A 25,849-nucleotide genomic window follows, 5' to 3' on the forward strand; every position below is an offset into this window, starting at 1 on the left:
CCTGGGCTCTTTCCAGCATGTTGGTGGATAAGTTTCTCTGCACGTGACAGCAATGCTGAGTCAGGAGGGCAGCTCAACTCAGATCACTGCATGTCTTTCCAGAGCAGGGCAGGAGCTGCTGTGCATCAGCCTACAACATACAAACAACAGTGTATATTTGTCAGAAGCTCATACACCAGGCAAACCAGGTCAGGCATTTGTAGACAGATGAACATGTCAATCAATAATATTACCTAAATATTCCCACTCGCTATCACAAAATGTCAACTGATATTACTAAATGTCAACCCCTAATTCCAGCTAAGAGAGACTAGAAGGCACAATCTATCACTCAGTAAAGCTGACTAGCTTGCTCACTAGCACACATGACCTATGCTTCTCTCTAGCATGAAACAGCAGGCTTGACATGGGCTAGAAATGGTTTCTTCTTCTTCTTCATTTTCCTCTCTCCATTCTCTACTCCTCTCCCACCCCAGCAAATTTCAGCTAAAATTGTTCATGAGAGAATACTGGCATGCAGGATAACCTTCCTTACCCACTCTTCCAAATATACTCAAAGCATTTGGAATAAAGTCCTTCAACAGTAAGTGACCTCAGCCTCTTACTGAGAGGGTCATAGGGTCTTAGCAGGCTGTGGTGAGGAATGGCACGAGGATTTCAAAGGCCTGAGCAAAAGGTTACATGGTGGATGTTAATATTTTGGGGCCATTTCTGGAATCCATCAGCCTGTTGGCTCAGTACTGCTGAGGCAGAGCCATTGGTGTGTGGTGGGAGTGTGAAGGTGATTACATTTCAGAGTTGACATAAAAATGCCCAGGCACTACCAGTGTTCATCCGATCTGAAGTCACAGGTCTTGTTTGGAAACAGTGGAGGCTTTTCTTTTGCATTCCTTTGCATTTTTTCCCTTGGTGAGTTTTTGGGTAGAAGATAACATCCAGTGGGGTGTCTCTACATGGGGGGAAGAAAATTGTGCTGTCTGCAGCAAAACCAGTCATAAAAATCCATAACCAACCTATACACCCTGCGGCTGCAAGACGTAAGGTAAGAGAACGTCTTACCATTCTCCCCTTATTCTCCTCTAGTCCTTTTTCCACTCCAGTAAGCGATCACCCCTCGGACTGTTCCCGCAAGGCTTCTCCCGGCTCATGCCACCACCAGCACCCCTGGTGCTGCGGCAGATGCTGCTCGGGTGCTGCCCGCAGGCGATAGATAACGGTGACTCCCACGGAAACGCGGAGCCGTCAGCGGGCATTAGCGATGATGGCGACGCTGGTGTTGTTTTTTTTTCGCGACACACGAGCAGGAGAGGCGTCTCCTCGCCAGGGCAACCCCCTTCCGCGCACCTCAGCAGCCCCTGCGGAGCGCCAGGCCTTCCCCTGGGCGGAGCGCAGCAGGTGAAGGGCTGGCGCCCGGCCCGGGGCGGCTCCGCAGCGAGGGCACGCCCGCAGCCCCAGCCCCAGCCGGGCCGAGCCGGGCGGCGGCGCGGCCGGGGCCGCCCCGGGGAGGCCGGGAAGGGCGGCGGGGCGGGGCGGGGCCGGACGGGGCAGTGCCGAGCCGAGCCGAGCCGAGCCGCGCCGCGATGGAGGGCGCCGAGGCGGCCAGCCTGCTGGGGGAGCGCAGCCCGGGGCCGCCGGCCCGCTTCAGGACGTATCGGCGGCGGTGGTTCCTGCTGGCCGTCGTGTGCCTGCTGAACTGCTCCAACGCCATGGTGAGTGCGGCCGCCTCTCCTGCCGCGGGCAGCCGCTCCCCGCAGCCGGTCTGGGACGCCTCTCCGGGGTGGTGGGGAAGGGGACGGCCGCCGGCAGCCCCGGGTGCCCGGGCAGCAGGTGGAGGCGCAGAGCAGGCAGGGCACACAGCCCTTCCCTGCCGCCTCGCCGTGCGGCAGATCTGGAGAGCAGTTCTGGCCGCTGCTGGTGCTGCTGCGGAGGGAAGGCGGGCTGACATGGCTCGCCAGAGCCAAAAGCACCTCCTGCTTCTTCCTAGAAGCAGCCAGGCAATCGTCAGGGCTCTGCTCCAGTGCCCTGTCCCAGATCCACCCCCTCATCCTTGGAGCACCGGAATCGGTTGTACGCGCACAGTTCAGAGAAGCGTCAGCCTGGCCGTGCCTTATGGACAGAATAACCGGCTTTTTCCTTTGAACTTTGTCGTTCTGGTTATGACCTTGGCCTTCATGCTTTCCTTTCTGACCGGTGGGATCCGGGGCACCGAGGGGTGGTGACAGGGGAAGGACAGGATGGGGCGGGAAGGTGTCTGGGATCTCCAAGAGCACAGCAGGAAGTACCGCAGCGTCAAGTCAGACTGGGATGAAGCAAAATGTGTCCTGGAGCACAGCAAAAGTTCCTGCCGAGTCCACTTCCTATGCCATGGGGAGACAGAGAAAGTATTCATCGTCTCTGAGGGTCATATGTTTCTAGCCTAAGAATAGCAGAGCAGTGTTGAAACGCCGTGGAGAGGAACAGGAGTTAACTCTGCCGCATTGCTTGCCCGTGACAGCAGATTTATCTGGTCAGGAAAAGAGGCAAGCTTCCTTTCAGGATCTGTTGCATGTACAGAACACTATAGGAGTGATTATGCACTAAAGAGATGGTTGTAAGACCATCTTTTTGCCTACTCTTAACTGACTTATTCTGAGAGACTTGAAAAAATTGGATGCCAGATCATACCCCACCTGTTGAGCAGATTTAATTTCAGTAGTTACAGAGATAAACCCATGAAGTTTCCTCTTATCAAGGCTTAGTATATGAAAAAGAAGCCCAGATCTTTGCTCATCAAGTCATTGAGGACATCGTTGATAATTATCAGATTGATGTAGAATTATTCATGTTCTTGAGGATTACCATGCTGTGAATGCAGGCTGTCTGGCAGACAAGATCAGGCACTGCAACCTGCAAACATTTAAATGCTTTGAAGGAAGATTAGGTATTTCATGATGCAAGAGTTCTGGAGTAAAGAAATGGAAAAACATAGTGAGAATTTGGCTGTATACGGGGAAAAAAAAAAAGTGCACCTTCTCAATGGAAAATCAGTATATCATTTAAGAGTGTAAAAAAGTGTACTGCAGAAAAGCCCCACTGCTTGCTTGCAGTTAAATTGGCACAGCAGAAGAACATTATGTGACAAGAAATAAACCCACCCTGCTAGAAGTGGACAATGATAGCATGGGTGAAGAAAACTTTACCAAGCCTTTTCCAGGATGTCTTGTCAGATTTTGACTTTGCGGAAATCTTAAAGGTGAAACTGAAGGGTTTCTTGAACAGATCTTTTCAGTACATCTGCAAGTATTACTGTGTCCTCAGTGTTTTGCTGAAAACTTTGTAGCCCTGGAATATTGACCTGTTCAGAGTGGAGTTAATATGATGTAGAGGCTTTTACACCAACGATAAATACAGCCCCTTACTTGTGCTTCTATTACTGATCTGAGTTTAAAAGCCTCTGTCTCTCCCTGCTGTACAAAGTGGGTACTACCTTAGCAGGAATTTGTTGTCGTTTCCTAAATAGGGCTATTCTGGGAATTCCTAGCTGACAGTATAGTGTAAGAAACTCCTGCCTTATCTTAGGAAGGCCATAAGCAGACATCAGCATAATATGCTTGCTGCCTGAAGTCATGCACAGAGAGGATGTTGTGACCACAGCTAAGCTTAGATGATTTATCCCCAGCTGTCTCTTGCAGCGCTGCTAATGGGGGGCTGACATAACTCTGCCTGTGGTTTCTCCCCAGATTTGTTTTGCCAAACTTACGCTGTGGTTATGGGTATGATTTTTTTTTTTTTCATTTGAAGGCTTAGTGTTTTAGGGTATTCATGCTGTGCTTGCAGTTTTTCATTTGAAGGCTTAATGTTTTAGGGTATTCATGCTGTGCTTGCAGCTGCTGTAGCACATAGCTCCTTCCTTTTTTTTCTCCTTCCTGTGAAGCTGAACAGGTGGGCACTTTGTATTTCACAGGAGGGACTTTCTCTTACTTTAGCACTGGGGACACAGAAAAAGACAGAAGAATGAAACCAAGAGTGTTTACTGCCCAGTTCTGTGTTCACTAGCATGAGCAAGCTGGGAAGGAGCAGGGGAGCAGAGGGTTGGTGCTAATTCACACTTGGCCAAGTGGCTACTGACTCACTAAGTGGAGGACTTACACCACCACTCAGTGTACTTGGGAGAAGAAGGAGAGCTGGACAAGTGGAGCCTGGCATGCTCCAGGGCAGGGTGCACACGCTCCTCACCCACGCCTGTCTGCTGCAGCAGTACCCCTGTAGATATGCATGCACACACAGCTGTTGCTCTTTTTTCCTGCTACTTCTCTTGAGACCTGTAGAGACTAAAAGAGACATCTTGGCAAGGATCTGGCCTTTTCTGAAGATCACACCTCTGCCCTAATGTCCTAAACTCCTCTATCAGCATGGGTGCTTTCAGCTAAGCACTGGGGCTGTTTGCTTCCAAACTGTGTGGCCCTTTTAGCCTTGAAGATGAGAACTGTGGTATAAGGGCTTCATCTTCTGGTTTCAGGGGAGAAGGAAGCAGCATACTTGTCACAGAAAGACCTCTTACATCACCTTGTAAGATGTCTTCAGGTGCATGAAAGAAAGCATGGAGTTGGCAGAATTGCTGTAGGCAAAGCCTGTGTGGGGACTGGCGAGCTGTGCTGGTCCCTATTACGAAGCAGAAATTCCCATTTCATGCAAGACAACCCCCTTGGCTCCTCCTTTTAAAACTGTACATAAAAGGTACTGCAGGGGCATTTCTACAGTCTCTTTCCATAGTCAGCTAAACAGTATGAGAGATAATGAGAAGCACACCATATAGCAACCTTTGCTAGCTTATACCACCACTGACATGGCAAAGTGGCCTGATTCCCACCCTGCCTGATTGCATATGCTTGCCTTTCTGCAAATATTTTGCTTTCCACTTTTAGAATCTTGATTTGTGTCAAGCTGGTGTTGATTACCAGCTTGCCTTTTGTGAAGAACATGTCTGGCATTGCTTCTGGTAGGGTTGTACCTGGTTATATGTGTGAGGCATCAATACATCATTGCTGCACTTTGAGATCCAAAAATCTCACATCTGTCATGTATGCTGTTTTCAGCATACATGACAGCTCACAGCTGTTGCTTACCAAAGTGTAGAGCCTATGTGGGGTTCTGCCTTCAGCCACCACCTTTCTACCATTGCAGACAGAGAACTGGTGTCTCACAGTCTACCTCCTGCAGAAATGAGAGGAAGGACAAACACTGGGCTCCCTTTGAATGGGTGGAAGCAAACCAGATCCTGCAGGTGAAATTGGTCCTGGAGAGTCTGTGTGGGAGTGGAAACACTGAAGGCAGTAGGGTGGAAAAACTGAACCAGGAGAAGATGGAGTTATAAGGGGAATGAGTACAGAAGGAAAACAAAAGGAGTGGGGTTGATTCTGGACGGAAGTGAGTGGGATACCTGTAAACCCTTTCCTATCAGCTAAGGGTTTACAAGGATATCAGAAAGGACAACAGAAGAACTTAAAAATGGAATCAGGATGAGAACAGCTGTAACCTGTTTTGATGACAGGAATGCCCATGCAGGCCTGCAGTTGTCATAAGATCGTGATCATAGAATCATAGAACGGTGTAGGTTAGAAGAGACATTAAAGATCACCTAGTTCCACCCCTCTGCTATGAGCAGAGACACCTTCCACTAGACCAAGTTGTTCATCCAGCCTGACCTTGAACACCTGCAGACATGGAGAGTCCATAACCTGTCTGTGCAACCTGTTCCAGTGCCTCGCCAACCTTAAAGTAAATTTCCTAATATCTAATCTAAATCTACCCTCCCTTAATTTAAGGCTAATCCCCATGGTTCTACCACTATATGCTGTGTGAAAAGTCCCTCTCCATCCTTCCTTTCAACCACCTTTAATGAAGATTAAATCTCAGTTAATGGAGCAGGGACCAAGCAAGTCTCTGGCAAGTGCAGGAGAATTATAATGTCAGCAAGAAGAAGATTAAAACAGAAGGCAAGAGACCTGAAAGTGGAGCCAGAACCATTCCCAACATCAGTATTAGTCAGATAGTTTGAGTGTCAGTGCCCTGGCCCTGGTGCAAGCTTCATTGTTAAAGAAGGTGTGGAGGGGCCCTCCTGTAACTGAGGATATGAGTCAACTGTGGGTAGAAAACATTTCTGTCCTTTTCTTCTAGTGTTGAGGTATGGCTCCTCAGTCAGACAGCTGCGTGCAGTGGGAGTTACAGCTGTACTCCAGTGACAGCCGGAACAGGCTTGTGGATCATCAGGGGCCCTTCTGTCCTCTTCCTCAGCTGCTGAGCACAGGTTTTTATACTGAAGAGTGTATGTTGAGGTATGCCTTTCAGACCAGACTAGCATGCACTGGAGCTTTTGCTATCTTTAAACCTAGAAACCACAGTGAGATGAAGGTATTTCTAAGGCTTGAGCTCAGAAGAGGGGTGTAGGAACTAAAATTCCTGCCTTTGGAGAAGAAACGATATCTATTATTATGCTGGCTGTTCCAACATCCTGCTGGATGCATATTTGAAAGGAGGGAAAAGTCCAGACCAAATGGTGAAGGAGCAAATACTGTCATCTAAAACATCAGTGAAATAATGAATGATATTGGATTATACTACAGGAGGAGCTGTAATTTGAAAACAACTAATGCAAAATCTGTGAGAGATTGCTGGGGAAGTGAGTTTTGACAAGTGTCAGGGGACTGAGCTCACAAACTCATTGTGGCTTTTTGGCTTGCAAAGGCAAGAGTCGCTGTGATTTAGTGACTCTGCATGGGCTTCCACGTAAATCTTTTGATTAACATTGCAATGGCCCAGAAAGTGAACTGCTGCTGACTTTCATCATCATCTCCTCTAACTTGTGCCAAACTGAGAATTTTGTCAAAGTTTGGCAAAAGATTTTCATTAATTGTAGCACTGGCAGGTGTTTGAAGGGATATAAGCTGTAGTAGGTGAGTGAAAAATGCTTGTCAGCATCGCAGTCAGGAATTGACATTGTAGCATGAATTGAGCTGCATTCAGAGAAGTGCATGTAAGCACGGATGAAACAGTGCAGTGTGTAGCAAGGACTCATCTTGATGCCTTCTGCAGCTCACACTGAGGCTCTGGTTTTGTGTGGCCTCTTAGGCACTGGAGCAGTGTGCAGCTTGACCAGACCACAAGGGTGTATTTCCTGAAAGTGAAGCTTGTGCAGGGACTGAAAATTGCGAGGACTGAACAACCCTGCAAGAGGTGTCTCTCTGTTTCGCCTTCCTTTATCTGTCCCAGGAGCAACAAGCTTCTGGGGTCTGACATCCTATAACCCCTCACATTGTCTCTCCCCTTGCATCTGTCACTGTGATCTACAGTGGTAAGCTTTGTTACAGGCCATTCAGTTAAGACTTGGACTTGATGATCCTTGTGGCGCCCTTCCAATTCAGAAAATTCTGTCATTCTGTGATTCTGTGGTTTTGGTGTGCCAAAGATGAGTGAAGAAAATGGCCCGTGGGGAGTGGTGGAGGAATCTCCATCTCTGTCCTGCATCTTTGGAGCTTACAGGACTTTGACTTCACCAAGAGAGAGCTGCATTTTCTTTACCTGTTCTACCTGAGGGGCCCTACCTCTGGGCAGCCCCTGTGTAGGTGCCAGCCTTGGCAATGCAAAGTTTCAGAGAGGCATGTTGGAAAAGGGCTCTAGGTTCCAGCAGAAGAGTTTATTAACTGCTGTGGGTGAAGTTACCATAACTGGGAAAACCAAAAGTAAAAGGTGGTATACTGACTGTATTTCCCTGTGTAGGCAAAACTCCACAATGCCGCCTCTTTGTTGCAGGGGCATTTGGTGGCCTCTTTGACTACAGCTGCATCTTGAGCTCCACTGCCCAGTTCTGAATTTCTGTGTTAGAGCAACACATGGTAAACAATGAAACATACTTTTTCTCTCCAGACCCATAAATAGACCTACTTCCTATTTTGAGGGACAAGCTCATTCTTGGACAAGCTGCAACTTTCCATCCTCGGTGCTCTCACATGGATATGCTAGGACTGGAGCTCTTGCTCAGGATAGGAATATGGGTGGGGCAGCCCCTATGCTTGGTTTTCTGCATAAAATGGTTTTACTAGATCTAATGGAATTGTGCCAGTGCTTTATCCCAGATCACTTAGATGCATACAGTCACTGAACAGAAAATGCTGTGCTCTGGCTTGTGGCATCACTTTCCTAATGATGTAATGCATGGTTGAGCATGTTTTGTGGAGGAGCAGGAGGGGTGAAAATGTACCTGAAGCTGGCTTACAAAATGTATCATCTCTTTAATTGTTTCCTAGTAGAGTGTTTAATCAACACCACCCCTATGTAGAAAGTGTTGAGGAACCCAGAAGTACTATTGTGGGAAATACACAGCTGGGATTTGTTAGGCAGCAGTTTAGCATCCCATAAGCAAACTAATGCTCACGCCTCAGTAATTCTTGTAACATCTAAACAGTTACATTAGCATTAAAAAATTAAACTCTCATGCCAGTCTGATGGAAGTCTGGAAAGTGGCCTGGATTCGTCTCTTTGTTGTCTAAGAATACAGTTTCCTTCAGCACCTAGCATCTTCCTTCACTGGGCTGTAGAAGCTGAGTAAACACCAAATCCATCCCCTACCAGACCTTTGAATGATGTCACATAAGTGTGTCTGAGCCCAGCATGCTGATGTGAGCTTTGAATTGAATATAGGAGGTACAGCATGGCAGCTCCTTTCGAAAAAGAAGAAAGGGCTGATGCTAGGAGTCCTTGCAAGGTTGCTGAGAATAAATTCTCTGTTACTACCATTTACTCATTGCATCCCTGCTAGGTGAAAAGCCTAGCTAAAGAATCATTTGCATGTAGCTATTGTCACACGGTGACTCTAGGGAGGAAAAAAGCCCATCTCCCTTCTGCTCCTGTCTAATGTGGTAGTTTTAATGGTCCCTATTATGTAAGAAAAAAACCCCAGGAACACTGGAAACAACAGGAAGCATTTTGTAGGAGCACACGTTCCTCTGAGATTATCCAAGCCTTTTTCAGTTACACATAAACACCCCATCTGATGCTGGCTGCAGGATGCAGACTGTGAAGAGGAAGCTTGTGATGACAGAGAGGAGTACCTGGAAAGTGACTGTGGGTGGAGTTCTTCTGTAGAAAGCTATAACTGAAGTTTTTGTTCACATTTCTGCAAACTTTATAACCTTGAGTATTCAGCAGCAGCAAGATTATCTTCTAACAGTGAGGTAGCCTGTAATTGACATTATTGAATGGTTAGGCCATTTGACAGGTTAGACCAGTCTTTTTGAAAAACATCAGGATGCATCTTGGCAAAGAATCTACAGAAACATCCTCTAACTTGTAGTACCTCATTTTCTTTCTTGTGGATGTGATCTTAGAACCTGTTTTTAGGATCAAGCAGTTCTTGTCATTCCCATAAGACACCAGAAGGAGACAGGAACCATGAAAGCAGTGTCTAAAACAAAGTCTGGGGAGCTGTGTTCAGATATGGCACTGGAAGAAAAATGTGGATAGTTGTTAAGTACCTCTTCTGTGTGTACCTCCCTCTTATATGTTCTAATACATTAAATAATGCAATCTCTAATACATTAAATAATGCAATCTCTAGGTAATTTTCTATCTGTTGAGTGTCTGTGTAGGAAGGCAGGGAATAATGTATCTCTTGGCTGACACATAGTAAAGTTGTTTTTACAAGACCACATCCAGGTATTACAAATGAACTGAAAATACCAGTCCAAGTTTAAGGGGATCTTAGCTGCAGAGAGGAGGTGGCATATTCTATTTTGTTTATGCTAGCACAGAATGAGTCCATCAGGTAAGTAAATGCATCAGGGCCAACCTGTTCAACATGGGAACAGAAAAAGGTACTGACTTGTACTTTTGCCAGCCTCCAGAATCAGGACTAGGGGATTGGAGATGAGGCAGTGAAATGTATGGTGTGCTCTGGGCCAAGTAACTGCAGACACTGAGGGTTTGAACTTTTATTACTAGCCTTAACATCACAATTTCAAGGAGAGACTAAGATAGCGAGCCTCCTCACAACTCAGTTTTGAGGGGATGCTGAATTACTCTTCTGTTGGGGGTGTTCATGCTTACCCATTTTTGGTCTTTGTTTGGCAGCTGTGGTTGACGTTCGCTCCTGTGGCTGATAAGACAGCTGTTTACTTCCACATTTCCCTGGAGACAGTCAACTGGCTCTCAATGGTGTACCTCCTCATTTCAATCCCATTTGGTCTGGTGGCAACATGGGTCCTTGACAGCGTGGGGCTCCGCTGTGCTGTGAGTTGAAGTGTTCTGCTTCCCTGAGGAAGTTTCACCTGGAGGTAGCAGTAGAAGCACAAAGCAGTAACGTACATGCTTTGAATAGGAGTCTTGCCAAATGCTGCAGAGAATTAGCACGTTGAAAGCTCTATCCTAGTTCAGTAAGATTATCTCTGTGACGATGCTGGAGAGAGCAGTGGGAAAAGTAAGAATAAAGTTGCATGCTTGCCTTTTCAGCTTTAGTTTTCATTGTCTTAGCCAACTGATAGGGACAGACACTGTGAGCTGACTCAGTGAAGAGCTTTCTGTAATTAGGTCAGATTTGCTGTGGAAAAGTCTTAACACTGTCTCTGGGCTAGTTTAAAGAATAGCAGGACAGAATGCAAGCAAGAGACCCCTGTCAGGTTAGAGCTTGGCCTCTGCTAAGCCAGCTTGTGATCTGTACACAATCCCAGAATTGTGTTGTGGAATGCAGCACTGAAACACTAGCATGCTAATAGAATAGAAGAACATTTGCAGGATCCATAAGCTGGATGATTCATTGCCATTATCTTTGGATTGTCATAGCAATGGGTGATGGTGCAGACTTGATAACAAGGTGTAATTAGTGAACTTCAGATTTCTCATCAATGTGGTTCTTATATGGGCCTGAGACAGCCACCTTGCTCCCTGTCACCTCAAGACACTCCCTAAGGAGGCGGGTAGGATCAGGAGCATCTTGCAGTGGCCCAGAGGGGTGGGGATGGTCTGCAGGCAGTGATTACTAACACTCAGTGTCTCCTGTAGAGCATTTGAGACCTTGCTCATGCTAATCTATTGTATTAAGTTCTGCCCTTCAGGCTTCAGCACACAAACCCTGTTTGTTTCTGCTCACTGCAGGTGGTCCTGAGTGCATGGCTGAACATGGTTGGTAGCATCACCCGGATGTTCAGTGTTCTGAAGATCCTGAGCTTGGGTTCCCAGAGTTACTGGTACCTGTTTGTTGGACAATGCTTCTCTGCATTAGCACAGCCTCTTATCATCTTTTCACCAACAAAGCTGGCAGCACTATGGTTCCCAGACCACCAGAGAGCAACAGCAAATATGATTGCATCAATGTGTAAGTTATAGCTGCAAAGTAACATTGCTGTCTCGCAGAACTTGGTAGCAAGAACTTGGTAGCCTTTCAGAGGCAGAGGAAGTCCTTTGAACTTCAGCCTTTAGCCTTTGCAAGTACAGCTCCACCCAAGAGTCTTGTAGTCATGTGCAACAACACAGGCAAACAAGAAGTGGATATAAGCCACATCCAAGTGCAGTGCTCAGTATAAGCCACCCAGAGTCCTAATTTCCTCTCTTCCAGGACCAGGTTGTCATCTTTGCCTAAATATCACATAAGTTGACAACAGCCCTTAATGCTACTAAGTGTTTAGTGGCCGTAATTTTGCAGTTTCTTAGGCAGGTGTCTTAAATTGTATTGTAGTGCCAATGGTCACAGTTGCCAAGTTCTGTAACTGGATAGAGATGAGGTGAGGCTGCTGTGGCAGTTTTGCCCACCAGTTCATCCAGCAGGAAGGCTGAGCACATTTTCCTAATTGGTATGTATGCACACACAAACAAAATATACTTGTCTGTCTGCACAAACATGCTGAGGATGCTAAATGACGGGACTATCCATGCAAAAGCACACTTGCCTTGCTAAGTGCCTGGAATCTGGGAAGCTGGAGGAGAGGCACCAGATAAGCTTGTTCTAACCACATTCGTCTCTTGGCTTCTTTGGGCACAGATAGAGACAGGATACTGCACTTGATAGACCTGTTTCCTCCCTTCATATGACATTTTACTCAGCAGCCAAAGAAATCTCTTCTTCTTTTCTCTAAGGACTTGAGAGGTGCTCCAGAAACTGGGCTGGTTCACTGGCTCCAGCTGTGAAGTCTCATAGTACCTGCATGTGTGTGGCAGCCCCATCTGTCCTTCCCTCGAAACAACCAGCAGCTGCCTTGCCTCCCCATTGCCTTGAAGCTGTAAGGAGGGGTTTAGCATGGGGAAAGAAGAGCACTCCTGTGCAGATTTTCCAATGCTGCTGCTAGACTAGAGCATGGGCACTGTTATTTAGGAAGAATGGATCTCTGGTGTCAGAACAAATAAATTATTTTTGCACTGCTTTTCCTAGAATAGGGTGGATATGGTGACTCACCTGGGTTTCCAGTGCTGAGACAGACCTTCACCTTTGCTGCTGGAGAAGGAGCTCTGTTGTCAGTGTGGCATGATACATGCGTTACCAAGGACCACTGGGCACTCAGTGCTTCACTGCCCTGAAGGACTGCAAACAAAAGGCTCTTTTAAGTGAGAGAACAGCCACAGAAGCTAAAGAGCATTTTGTTCACACAGCATCCTCAGTCTTTACAGAACCAAATGAATCTAACTGTGACAAAGAACAAACCTGAAGAGCAAGGAACGGTGGAATCCCAAGACCTGAAGCTATTCAGTGTCTGGCATGTTGGGATGTCCGAGTGCAGGCTGAATGGGCTGTGATTGTTGTCTGCTGCAACACCTGCACGTTGCTCTATGGAAGGCTTCCATTAATAATACCTGGTTTCATCCGTAATGTCTGCTGTACAATATCACGATTTTCATCTCAAGAAAATTTAAATACTGTCTGGAAGGAGCATCTACTGCAGCCCCAGTTGTTTAATCCAGTGGTTAATTAGCTCATGGTAAATGTCAACATCTCAATGCTCTTTATGCCCCATGTATTCAGTCTTGTTGCACCTGTCTGTCAGGTGGTTATGGACAGAATCAGCTCTTCTCTTCTTTGTCTTGAAAGACTGAAAGGCTCCCACCCAGCCACTTTACAGCCAAATTTCCCTTTGCTTCTTCCCACTTGTCTCCATTCTTCCTGTTGCTGATGTGAGCTTTTTGTGTCATCTTGCTCCAATTTATCAGTGCCCACTTCCTGTGTAATTAATGCTGAGCAGCAGTCAGCATTCCAGTACTGTCAGTATGAGTGCTGCATAGAGAAACTGGCTCTACACCTTCCTACTGTTAATGCCCAGGCTTCCCTGAGCTTTTGTGATAAAATATGCACCTTGCACCCAGGATCCTGCTGAGCAGCTGAAATTACTATGACTCAGCTGTCATAATGACTAATGACTCAGCTCAAGTGTTTGTTCTACCCATCACTTGTAGAGACTTACTCAGAGTGAAGCAGTGCAGGGCCAAGAACTCATCCCCTGTGAAGATCACAAGAAATTCTCCTGTGTCAGAAGGAGAAGGAGTTGTCTGAGTCCACTGAAGTGACCTCTGCCTCATCCATAGGAGTCTTCATTTACTGAGGTCTGTTGGTATGTCATTTTCTTCACCCTAAAGAGTTCCAATGCATCAGGGTCACTGACCACAAAACACACAGCCCCACTGCAGAGTACTGCAAGCTAGTCCACCAGGACCCCTTGATAATGATGTATAGTTGATTAACTCAGTGACCTCCTTTCCATTCATAATCTAGGCCAGGTAATAGCTCTTCCTAGGGAAAAGAAAGGCAACTGAAACCATGTAATTACTCAGGTGGTCTCAGTCCTTTCAAATTTAGCCCAATGCTCACCTATACCTTTCCAAGCCTCATCTACACTTTCTGGAACTGCTTCCATGTTGATAGTTCATGGAAACAGCTGACTAGTTTATAGGCAGTCCCCTACAATGTCTAGTTATATTTTACTCCAACAGAGAAGATGTAATCCACCTCCTTGGAAACTGCTGTTTAATTGTTTCTATGTACTTAGAAGCAGGTAATATTTCACCAGCATCATAAGCTAGTACTTTCCCAAGCACAGAGTAGAAATGCTACAGTTGTGTGCTATAGGATTATTAATGACGCCTCAGCATCATTATAGAACAGACAGGGGTGGAAGGCACCTCTTGGGATCATCTTGTCCAACCCCCTGCTCAACCACGGTTGTCTAGACCAGGTTGCCCAGGTTTATGTTGAGTCAGGTTTTGATTATCTCCATGGATGGAGGTGTAGCAGCTTATCTGAGCATCTTGTTTCAGTGCTGAACAGCCATCACAGTAAAGAAGTTTATATTCAAGTAGAGTTTCTTGCATTACACTTTGTATACCACTGAGAAAAGTCTGGTTCCATCTTTATAATTGCTGATCAATGTTCTTTTCTCCAGGCTAACCAGTCCCAGCCTCCTTAGATATGAGAGATGTTCCAGACCTTTAATCATGCCTTTGGCCTTTGACGGACTTGCTCCACTAACTTGGTACCCTGTATCAAGGAACCCAGCATTGGACTTGGCACTCTGTATGTTGCTCAGCAGAGGAGGAGGATCATGATCTTACAACTGCTCTTCCTGATGCAGCCCAGCATGCTGTTGAAAACCTTTCTGCAAGGATTCATTGCTAGCTTATAGTCAACTTGCAATCCACCAGGACCCCACGTCCTTCTCTCCAAAACTGCTTTCCAGCAGCTTGTCCAGGCTGATCAGTCCCACCTCTTTTAGTGGATTCTCACATGACAGAAGCTCCAGTCCTCTAATCATATTTTCCCATTTCTGGACTGGTAAATTCATGTCTGTCTCACACTGGGAACCTGAGAACTGCTCACAGTTCTCCAGATGTGGACTTGCTAGTGCTGAGTTGAGGGTAAAGACCCTCAGCTGTTGTCAACTCCCACTGACAACACTGCCTAATGCTGAGCCCAGGATTGTGGTGGCTTTCTTTATCAGAAGGCTGTGTTGCTGGCTTATGGTCAAGTTGGTGTGCACCAGGACACCCTGCCCTCTCCTCCTCTGGTCCTTCTCTGCAGAGTTGCTTTCCAGTTGGTGAGTCTCAGGGGCTACTGGTGGATGAGTTATTATTCTTCCTCAGGTGCAGCATATTATATTTCCTTTAGTCAAACTTCACTCTGCCTATTTCTCCAGTCTGTTGCAGTGCCTCTGACTGTCAGTATGGCCATCTCTTCTGCAAGTCACTCCTCCCATTGTCACATCATCTGCAAACTAGCTGTGGGTGCACTCTGTCCTATCATCCAGGTAAACTGTATGGCCCCAGTATCACCCCCTGGGGTGCATCACTGATGACGGGCCTCCAGCTGGTCTTCATGTCAGTGATGACAATCCTCTGGTCCCAGCCATTCAGCTGGATTTCAGTTCATCTCGCTGTTCACTTGTCTAGACAGTACTTCATCTGCTTGTCTGCAGTGTCAATTGGTCTTTCCTCATCCATCCAGCAATCATTTCACTGTATAAAAGCTACCAGGTGGGTTAAGCATTTTTCCTTTTCACCTTGTCATCCGTCATGTGCCTGGAAATGGTGGCAAAGATTGGCTGTTCCTTGACCTTCCCAGGGAACAAAGAAAAACTGAAAGGCCTGAAGTTCCCTGGATTCTCCTTCTTGTTCTTCTTGAAGATGGGAGTGACATTTGCTCTCCCAGTCCTCAGGAGCCTCTTGGAATTGCTATGGCCTTTTAAATGTATCCAAAAATGGCCTTGCAACGGAAACAATCTGTTGCTTCAGCATTGATGCATCCTATCAGTCTCATGGATTTCTGTGTGTCTGGCTTATTTCATGTTCTCCAACCTAGTCTTTCTCCATTGAGGATAAATCTTCATTGCTTCAAGCTCTGCCTCTGGTCCCAGATCTGAAGGTCAGTCTTACCAATCACAGAAGAGGTGAAGGCGGCTTTGAATACGTTGATGTTTTCTGTGTCCTTTATCACTGAGTCTCCTGCTCCATCCAGCAACAGGCTCACATTTCTCTAACTTTTGCTGCTAAAGTACTTAAGGGTGCCTTTCTCATTGCCCTTCATCAGACTCACCAGGCTGGCTTTGGCTTTCTTAACCTTATCCCTGCACACTATTAGAAAAGCAGCTTTACTTGTTTGACTATTTGCAGAATGTTGCCTTAACATTAAAAAATTGTTGTCTGTGATTTTGGATGTTCCCCAGGTGAGTCCCAGGAGTGCTGCTTCACACACTGCTCAGCTCCAGCCCCATAATAATGCAACTGCCTCCTCCTGTACAAAATCTGCATGATTCTCTGCTGCCATGTAATTTTTGTACTTGGTAGCAGAGATCAACTTGTGCACCTGCCTGGCCTTTGCAAAGGAAGTATAAAGGCTTAAAAGGTCTCAGGAATGACCTAGTGTCACTTTTCTCTTCATGGCCTTTTGACAAAGAAAAGTAATGGAATCTTGGTGACCCTCATAAAGAGCATTGTCAGCAGCTTGAGGGAGGTTGTCTGTTCAGATTTAAAGAGCTGTGTCTGGTTGTAGATTCCTATGTATAAGAAGGACATGGACGTATTAATGTAAGTGCAGTTAAGAAGCCACTAAGACACTTAAAGGAAAGGAGCATCTGTCATGGCAGCAGAGGCTAAGAGAGCTGTGGCTGTTCGCCCTTGAGCAGAGTAATCCTCTACACAATGTATACATGCCTAATGGCATAGGGGAATACAGAAAGAAAAACACCTCTGTAACTCCTGCTATGTAACACCATGACAGATGACATGGATTCGCCCATTTCAGTTTTGTCCCTTCAGCTTGACATTTACTGAGGCAGCCTTGTGAGAATGAGGACATCATAGTCCATATGATGTTGAAAAACAGTTTACAGAAGTTAGGAGTTGAAGGGAGATGGTTTTATAGAATGGATTTCATGGGGGTGAGACAACAGATGTGGCAACAGTAAGACCACACAGTCAATTTCTCCAAATGTTCCCCTCCTGGTTCTCCCTATATATGCTTTGTTCATTGTAGTGCTGCACACTGCAGCTGTGATGCTGGCAGGCAGTAGGGGTAGATACATGATTCTGACTGCTTGCATGAAAATAATGTTTCTCTTCTATTTCCTTCCAGCCAATCCCTTGGGCATTCTTATAGCAAACTTGTTGTCCCCTGCACTAGTTCCTGAAGGAAAGCACATTCCATTGATGGTAAATGAAAACTGCTTTAATCAGTCAGCTGGGCTGATTTGGGTCCAGCTGATTCATTTGTTTGGAGGTGGTGGAGCTGGAAAGACTGGTAACTTGTCTTGTCCTTCTGTTGCGTAGCTGGGTATTTATGCTGTACCAGCAGTAATAGCCTGTGCTCTGGCAACTCTGGGGATTCACGAGAAGGTCCCACCAACGCCGCCATCGGCTAGTGCCACCAACTCCAACTCACAGCCATTCTTCACAGGCCTCAAAATGGTAAGTGTTGCAGCATAGGGACTGCCATGCTGGAGTGAGGGATGCAGCCCTGCAAGGTGGGGATATGCTGAACAATCTGCTTACTAAGCAGACTCTGAATGCCACTCCTCTAAACCTGCCATCGAAGTCCCTTGAAGGAGATCAGTATTCCTTCCTTCCTCAGGGAGTGGAAGCTGCTCACAGCAAAGCTGCAAGAAATGCTATCTGACCATTCAGCTGTGGGCTGGCAGCCATTCAGATAGCTCAAACAGACAGACTTGGGCTTAGCCAAGAGGAGCACACAACCTGAATCTTCTGAACAGATGTGGTAACAGTTAGGATAGCACATAGCAAAGCAAAAGAAGAATTTGAGCACTGAAGAGTTCTTTCCTCCCTAACATGGTCCCCATTGTAACTTGTCCTCTGGTTGAACTGCCAGGACAAAGCTGCACCTTCATCAATGATCATGGCATTACCTTGTCAGTAATTTCAGCTGAGGAGTCAGAGCCACTGACCCTCAAGTCTGCTGTCACAGACAGGCCTTTTTCCTCCTCCACTTATTTACATTAATTTCTTTTTTTAGCTCCTCAGGAACAAGCCATACATCATCCTGGCAGTGTGTTTCGGAGGAGGAATTGGGATGTTCACCTGCTTTTCAGCTCTGCTAGAACAGATCCTTTGTGAAAAGGGGTATTCAAATGTGAGTCTTCTTCCTTTTCTCCCCATTGTTCACATTGTCTATAATACAATCAGATTGATATTCCCTCATAAAGGACTCAGAGCAAAATTAAGACAGTTGAATATGTTGCAGTCTCATATCTTATATGCTCATGTTATCTAATATAGATTAAGCAGCAGATTAATCCAGAACACAGTCAGACTCTTAGTATAATAGATGACCTGCATTTTCATTACTGCCCGTGGCCAGGCTCCCACTCACAAACAAAAAAATATTTAGGAAAAAAGAATATTGTGATTTTTCTAAGCCACTCCAGAGCACTGCTCTCTAGGCAGCCTTCTGTCACCTACTCCAGAGCAGAATGGGGCCCAGGCAGGTCCTAAAGTGAAGCTGAAGACCGGCTGATGCAAGCACCTTTTCCTCTTTGCACAGATTTACATGAAGCCAGGGCAGCAGAAGAGGCCAGTGGTACTGTGACAGCTGTTTTTTCATCCTTCTCATGACACCAGCAGGTGCTGCTTTTACAGTTCAGCACAGTATGTGCACAGCTGGTTCCTGCTGCTCTCTCCCTTCTGCTTATTATGAGCCTTTTCTTCCCCTCCCCACCCCCCCCTCCCCACCCAGTTCAGGTGTTTCCTCTCAGCAGACTGCTGCACTTCAGTCCTGGTGTTTGTATTGCCATGGGGGTCCTGTTAAAACACCTCTCCAGCTGTTACATATGCACATGAACATGTCTGGTCTCTGTCCACCCCCTCTTCAGCTCCCAGATCTGATATCTGGCTCAGGCCTCCATATCCAGGTCACATTTTGCACGCTCCATTGGCTTTTAACTGGAAACCTCTTAAACTTTGAAGCCTTGCTTTCTGTGCATCCTGATTTTGTCTCTCTCTGACTGGCTTGTCCTGGCCCTTTAGCCCAGAGAAGCTATTCCATATGCCCTTTCCATCCAGTGCCCCTGAGGGTCCTGAAAATGTTTTTCCAAGTTTGTTAAGAGCTTCTCTGCTTTCAGGATTGCTGTCTGCATTTGAATTCTTATGGAGCTGAAGAAATGCTACAAGCAAAGAGCAATCACTGGAGGCAACAGAGCATGTACCCTATCCTAGCCACTGCTCACTGCCTCTCTAATTAGACTTTGACACAGCCGGTGTCTCCTTAACATGTTTTGGTGTGCCAGTGCAGGCCCCTGGTAAGAAAAGGGCCAGGAGGGTAATTATAAACATCAGCAGGTACCAAGGCAGTTGGGCCTGTTGCCACCAGTGTGGAGAAAGCACCTGACTGCACCTGGAAAAAGCCCAGTGGCTCCAGGCTGGAATATTTAATGACAGGGACCTGCTATGACTCTGCATCCAGCCTCCCTTGACAGCTGTACAGAGACTTGTCATCCTTTGGGAGTGCTGTCACCCTGCTGTCCTCACACACTTGTAAAAGCACCTGGACTCTGTCATTTGCTACTCAGAGCCCTCTGAAGGCCTCAGCTACTGCAATAGGCAAGGAAGCTTTTCCTACCTCAGTAAGTGAACCACTGGTAGACAGCAGATGGGTCAGTGACATTAAAACTTCTTTCCTAACTGCTCTAGTTTCTCATTACTTGTTCTTCTGCCCTCCAGGATTTTGCTGGCCTGAATGGTGCACTGTTCACAGTCTGTGGTTTGTTGGGTGCTTTCCTGCTAGGCATGTACGTCGACCGGACAAGGAAGTTCATAGAGTCCACCAAGATCAGTTTCTGTCTGAGTGCACTTGCCAGCATCATGTTCGCAGTGGTGAGTTCTCCCTTGCATTGTGCCATTCCCATGGGCTTATTTCTGTTGCCATCTGAAAAATCATCAACTTAAACCAAGGTCATATGATGTCATAGTGTTTATTAAGCCCTGTGTTATGCTTTCGGATCATCTCTTTGGGCTAGGAATTTCTTGTTTTAAAGAAAAACCCTTTACTGAGGATTTGACAGTCAATGTGGAGCCTGAGACAGACTGATTTGGGATAAAGATAAATAGGCATAATTTTACTTCTCTATACTGGATCACCATGTTTGCTTACTGACTCCTGAGACCATTCTTTCAAACAAAAAAGAAAGGGAATTTTAAGTATTTATATCACAACAAATGAACAAGAATGTAATGTTTTTCAGACTCCTGCCTTTAACAGTGGTGAGTGTTAGGGCTGTAGCATTAGTGGAAAGGACCTAGTTGTATTCTAGTTCTGAAGCAGTTCCTTGAGGGAGACGAGAGAGACAGAAGAGGAGAACACTTGAATTCAGCCAGGAGAGGAATGCACAACCTGGAGACTTTATACCCATGGGGCCAGATTACGAGTACTGCACTTGAGCACAGCCATTGCCAATGCGAGCCATCACACAGCAGGAATCTGATCACAACACACAGCACCACAGAGAACCCAAAATGGTGCAGGTTTCTGCCTTCCCAGCAGCCTTATGCTGTGCATTTCTATTGTGTGATGAAAAGTCCAGACTTTCAGTAGAGGGTGATCATACCTTCCCTGGGGCCAAGGCCACAGAGATGGTAGCTCCATTTGGAAGAGACAGATAAATGCAATCCTTTTGTCAATGTAGGACAAGGTGCCGAAAGCACACCTTGCATTTTCCCCTTTCATATTCTGGCATTTGTTTTGAGGATGACGTGAATACAAGCCAGCTTGCCTGGACTCAGGTGAAGCACTGAGTAGGTAAGAGGCTATGTTAGGAGCAATAAGCAAACCTATTCCTCCTGCCATTCCCTTCTCACTTTCATCCCATACAGATGAACTGTTAGTTCAAAGAAGTAGAACAAAAATCACTCATTCAAATCTGTTTGATCCCTTTGTGCTTTGAACTCAGATTCCAGACACATAGAGTTTTCCTTGACTTAACCAGTTTAGCTGGGCCAGGTTTGCTGCCATGCCAGGACAGACACCTCGTGTTCCTTTGTGGGAATATATTACATGGTCAAGGAAGGAGGTACCAGCAGCATGGCTGCAAAGTCATGCTCAAAGTCATGCTCAAAGCATTGTCCGGGCAAGGTCATGCTCTTTTCTCCAGAGTTAGGGACAAGGCTGTTCTAGGCACTAAACTAATCTCTGGGTTTTGTAAGTATTTCAGGTGTTTTTTGTTTGCTTTTTTGTTTGGGTCTTTTGATGTTAAAATCCTAGTGTTACAAATGCGTTTCTGACTGATTTTCCCTATCATGGAGCTGCAGCAACCCAGAATTCTCACAAATAACCTAATGCAAACATAATTTCCAAAATGTTATTTTGCTTTGGGACAAAGGTGTGTGTTTCACTTAGCCCTAGAGAGATGTTGAACATAGAACTGTTAAGTTACTGACCAGTGAAGTTACTGTAGTACAACCACACCAGTGCTTTTCAGATAATTCTGCTGATCCTCTCCTTACTTCAATTCAACAGATAACTCTCCATTTTGTAGCCTTCTGTTGACTCTAGAGGGCTGAAAGTAAAAAATTGATTTCAGGAAAAGGTAGGGAATACACTGGTGAGTCACCCCCTGGGACTTCCTGCAGGTTAAAGGTTCTGAGACTTTCTGCACAACAGTGCTGACATTGAGACTTTGGTATTGTTTTTTTTTTTTGCCTGTAGACTTCTCGGTTCAGACATCAGGCCATCATGTTGGCCATCACCAGCTCGCTCTTCGGTTTTTTTGGTTTTGCCATCTACCCTATTGCCATGGAGCTGGCTGTGGAGTGCTCCTATCCCGTAGGAGAGGGCACATCTACAGGCCTGATTTTTGTTGCAAGGTAAGCAGGCAGATTAAATCCAGTTGACAGATGAGCTTGGGTTCCAACACTCACACACACACACAGGAGTGTGGGTGCAGATATAGACATCAGTGCTTGCCGTCCTGCTGAATGTCTTTCTGGTGTCTGTGCACATGTCCCTGAAAGGGGACCTGGCTGGCTGAGCCATAGAGTTGAAGAGCTAAATGTTTTAGAACAGGGAGGACTATGTGGAAGAGGTGCAAGAAAAGCAGTAAGGAAGATGAAGGTCTCCCTTGGCTGGCACAAAGTATGATTTAGCCATGCCCAGCACCTCTTGCCTTTGAAGTAGATGGGGGCTGCATGCCTGAGAGAGGCACCCATTCCCACAGCAGCACAGGGACAAGTTCCCAGTGCTCTGCTGAGGGAGATGGGGCTCAGCAGTTAATGAGGGACAGTGACTGTCCTTCCAGTTACCAATTTACCTGCTTAGGGCTGGCTCTGGACTTCAGCAGGAATGACTTGCTGGAGCTCTAAGCAGTGACACCAATGATCTGATGCCATGTGTTTATGTCAGGTGAAGGTGCAGCAGCAAGAAACGTCAGTGAGGGGCATCAGACACTGTGTTTGAAGGCTGTTCTCTCTCACTGGTTGTGGACTTAGTGACTGCTGCCAGCCAGCTGTGAATGAGGAGGAAGCTGAGGCCATAGCCTTTTGTGTATCCTCAGTCCTGCAGTGAGAAGTGTTTCCAAGTCTCTGCCCAGTGAATATGCCTCAGGTTTTTAACAGGTGTAGTTCAACACCTGCTTGCCTTCAGAGAGAGTATATAGTGATCCTACTGCACTGGCCCTGTGTCTGGAGTTGACCTGGACACCCTGTGGGACAGAATCAGTTAACCAAATGCCTGTGCCACAGGAATCCAGCAGTAGCTTTCTGTGCTAGAAGAACAGTGCTGCAGAAAGAGGCATCATTCTCTTCTAGCTGGGGAAGGTGGCCCTGTCTGCAGCTCTGTACCTCAGGCAGGTAACATAACTGCATTTTGGCTTCTCCCCACAGCCAGATTGAGGGTGTGATTTTAATGATTCTTCTACAAGCTCTCACTGTCCATATTTCTGAGGATCCATTTTCCACCTGTGCCCTTGACCAGGATGGAGCCCTGGACTGGACCAGTAAGTATGTCCTTGGGAAATGATGCTGGACACTCTGTTGCACCCCATGTGCTCTGCACTGTCCTCCAGGTCTCAGTGGAGCCCTGCAAGTCTGATTCCTATTGTAGCATATCTTCCAAACCCCTTTCTGAATCTGATGGTGCACTCCTTGCTGCTCTTGCTAAACCAATCCTGCAAGATTGAGATAGAAAGAGCTCTAAGGTGCTGTGAATGCCACTGCTGGCTCTGGGTTAAAATTTCTCTTGCAGAGACTTGAGTTTCATAAAGCTAGAAAGCATCTGTTCTGAGGGGAAGACACTGTCCATGTAGCATAACCAGGGCTGGTTTTCATATCAGAGGTTACAAGTGCTTTGACTGAAAACTACATTCCTTTATTCTGCATACACAGCTGCCTGTATTTGTAACATACTCGTATAGCTTTGTTCTCACTTACTCCATATTTCCCTTCCTTTCTTAGCTGGTCAGAAGAGACAGCAACTGAGATCAACAGGAGCACATAAGTGCTTTCAGTGCAGGCTAAACCCTAGTCTTGATATCTCAGCTGGTTCATGTTTATGTAATACTGACACTTAGGGACACCGTAAGCAAAGGCTGACCATCACCTATTAAATATATCCTGCTTGGCTGAGCTGAAACTCCCCAGAATAACCTCTACTAGCTGTAAGGGATCAAGGCTTCATAATAACTGTCCCCAAAAAGCAATTTGACTGCTTCATCTCTGAAAGCCTGCAATTTGCCATTTAATCAGATCAGAGCTGAATCTTGGGATTAGGTACCCATTCATATTCCTTTTGTGGAGAAGCGGATGAAGATGTTCAATTGGGACAGTGGTGAAATTAGAACTCCTTCCAGGCTTTGTTGCATAGTCTTTTAGAGATACTTTTTTTTCCCTTCAGAAAAGATTCTTTAAACACAAATTTGTCATTAATTAAAGTTCATGTAATGTATTTTTCTACACTTCGCTCTCAGATGATATTACAATAAGCACTACCTGTGAGAACCTTTTCCCTTGTGGAGCTCAATTGATTTGATTCAATCTTTTTTGTAATGTTTTTTCACTACCCCCCAGGACACAAATGCGTACACTTACAGAGGGACACACACTCCTACAAGTACAACGTGTGCTCTGATTTAAGACCTCCACCCTGGGGGGTCATGCAGGACAAAGTGTTCTGGAAGCTTTCCACATTTTACATAAATACTTTTCTTATGCCAGTGTTAGGTAAAGCAATATTTGTCTGTTATTAAACTGGTAATACAATGTCCCACTGTGGTCTGCACCCTGTCCTCAGGGTTATCTGTTGGGAGGAGGTCAGAGTGTGTCATTTTGGGGAGTTGACCTGTATATTTCTGCACCCATGGGGAGTTTTGGTTTCACTGCCTAAAAGTGTATCTCTCTCACAGCTCCGGTACTGGTGCTGGCTGGCCTCTGCAGCAGTATGGCTTGTTTCTATGTCATCTTCTTCCACACTGACTACAAGCGGCTCCATGCTGAGACAAGCAGTGCTGATTTGGTCAAGGTAGAAGATACAGCGACAGCACATGTTCCTGAATCCTAAACAGGCCAAAAAGGGGATGCAAAGGGCCAGGAGTCAGACTAGTGGGCATGGACCAATCCTGAGCTGGTACACTGGGATATCTGTGTCATGTTGCACAACAAGCGAGGACTAGAGCAAATAGCACCTTTGCTGTGCATCTCTCAGTCTTGTGTTTATTTGGGGATCTGGGCTGTTAAGAAAGGCTGTCCTGCCAGAAAGGTCAAAGTGGCAATGGACAACTATGCACGCAGCTAACATTTTTAGCTGACTGGATTCAAGCTAAAGAAATGTCACAGTAGCATCGTATTTCAGCCATTTAAAAATTTTTATGTATGTGGAACAAAGGTGAAGATTTCAGAAAGATGGAAGCTGTGCCTACCACAAACACAGTGGAAAACTTCTATTTAAGGACTGTGGTACAGAATAACAACTCTTCCACTCATTTTGGAGCTAATTGTGCCTTATAGCTAAAGGGCAGTAGAATCTAGAGCATCGTTCCATTCCAGGGGGGATATGTATGTGATGTGTAATACAAGTCTGTTACAATGTCTGTTACTTTGTCTTCTACAAGAAAAGAAAAGCCTTGCCTGTAGTGCTGCCTATAAAAGAAAGTATCAGTAAGCAGTGGAAGTTAAATACAACAGCATTTCTCACCTCTCTGCTTCCCTGCTAAATGCTGAGACATTCAGGATTAGCTTGTTTTACTTCGGATTCTGTTTCTTCACCTCTCTTGCAATTTCAGTGTTTTAAGTTTTCCACAAGAAGACAAACTTGCTGGTTTAGTATTTGTGTGATCATTAATGTGATGCTCTCCTATAGAGCATCATTCATTTGAGAATGACACTGTAGTGCTTGGCATAGTGGAAGCTGGCAGAAGAACTGGCAAAGGTGACACTTTAGTGCAGGGACTTGTTATAAGTTTCTGCAGGTGACAGGGGGTTTGGGGACGAGACCAAGAAACAACATCAAAAAACACCTGTTCTCTCTGCAACTGACATCTGTTCTTTAGTACTAAATGAGATGGGAAGTGATAGAAAAGATCCCATTTGGAGTTCAGTTACACTGACAATTACAGTGGATACAACTGGATTTTTCATTTTACAGTACTTCCACAGTGTAATATCATGCTTTGAGTTCAGGTCTGGGAGTACTCCATGAGAAATTCTTACTTTATAATACTTATGTGGTTAAAAAAAAAAAAAAAAAAAAAGATAGTTGGGATTTTGTGATGCTTCATCTTATACGTATTTCAAGGGAATCTGAGTACTCTCTGATTAAGGGACCTTGTTGCAGACTGAACCTGAGACTAACTTCATCCAGTCCAGCTAGAAGACAATCCCAATGCCAAGAACACACTGTGCCTGAGGAACA

At 45.8% G+C, this 25,849-nt stretch overlaps 1 protein-coding gene and 1 long non-coding RNA gene across 3 annotated transcripts; one reads left to right on the plus strand and one right to left on the minus strand.

Annotated features, from left to right (window-relative positions):
* The first annotated feature begins 1,517 nt into the window (after positions 1 to 1,517).
* On the plus strand, positions 1,518 to 25,660 carry SLC49A3 (solute carrier family 49 member 3). 2 transcript variants are annotated; one of them, XM_068176879.1, is made up of 10 exons: positions 1,520 to 1,709; positions 10,105 to 10,263; positions 11,125 to 11,344; positions 17,078 to 17,154; positions 17,272 to 17,409; positions 17,972 to 18,088; positions 19,675 to 19,827; positions 21,656 to 21,813; positions 22,828 to 22,940; positions 24,345 to 25,660. In XM_068176879.1, exons 1-10 carry the CDS (start codon positions 1,581 to 1,583, stop codon positions 24,497 to 24,499), a joined length of 1,419 nt encoding a protein of 472 aa, XP_068032980.1. In that variant the 5' UTR covers positions 1,520 to 1,580; the 3' UTR covers positions 24,500 to 25,660. The 2 variants fall into 2 exon arrangements, with proteins under 2 accessions (XP_068032982.1, XP_068032980.1); XM_068176881.1 differs by lacking the exon at positions 22,828 to 22,940 and having other exon boundaries at positions 1,518 to 1,709.
* Positions 1,724 to 5,621, minus strand: LOC137465117 (uncharacterized). Its single transcript, XR_010994561.1, has 3 exons — positions 5,516 to 5,621; positions 5,106 to 5,284; positions 1,724 to 2,503 (listed from the first exon to the last, which is right to left on the minus strand). It is a non-coding gene; the product is annotated as an uncharacterized lncRNA (long non-coding RNA).
* Positions 25,661 to 25,849: the final 189 nt, after the last annotated feature.

This window comes from Anomalospiza imberbis, chromosome Z, assembly GCF_031753505.1.
Source record: "Anomalospiza imberbis isolate Cuckoo-Finch-1a 21T00152 chromosome Z, ASM3175350v1, whole genome shotgun sequence".
Taxonomy (NCBI): domain Eukaryota; kingdom Metazoa; phylum Chordata; class Aves; order Passeriformes; family Viduidae; genus Anomalospiza; species Anomalospiza imberbis.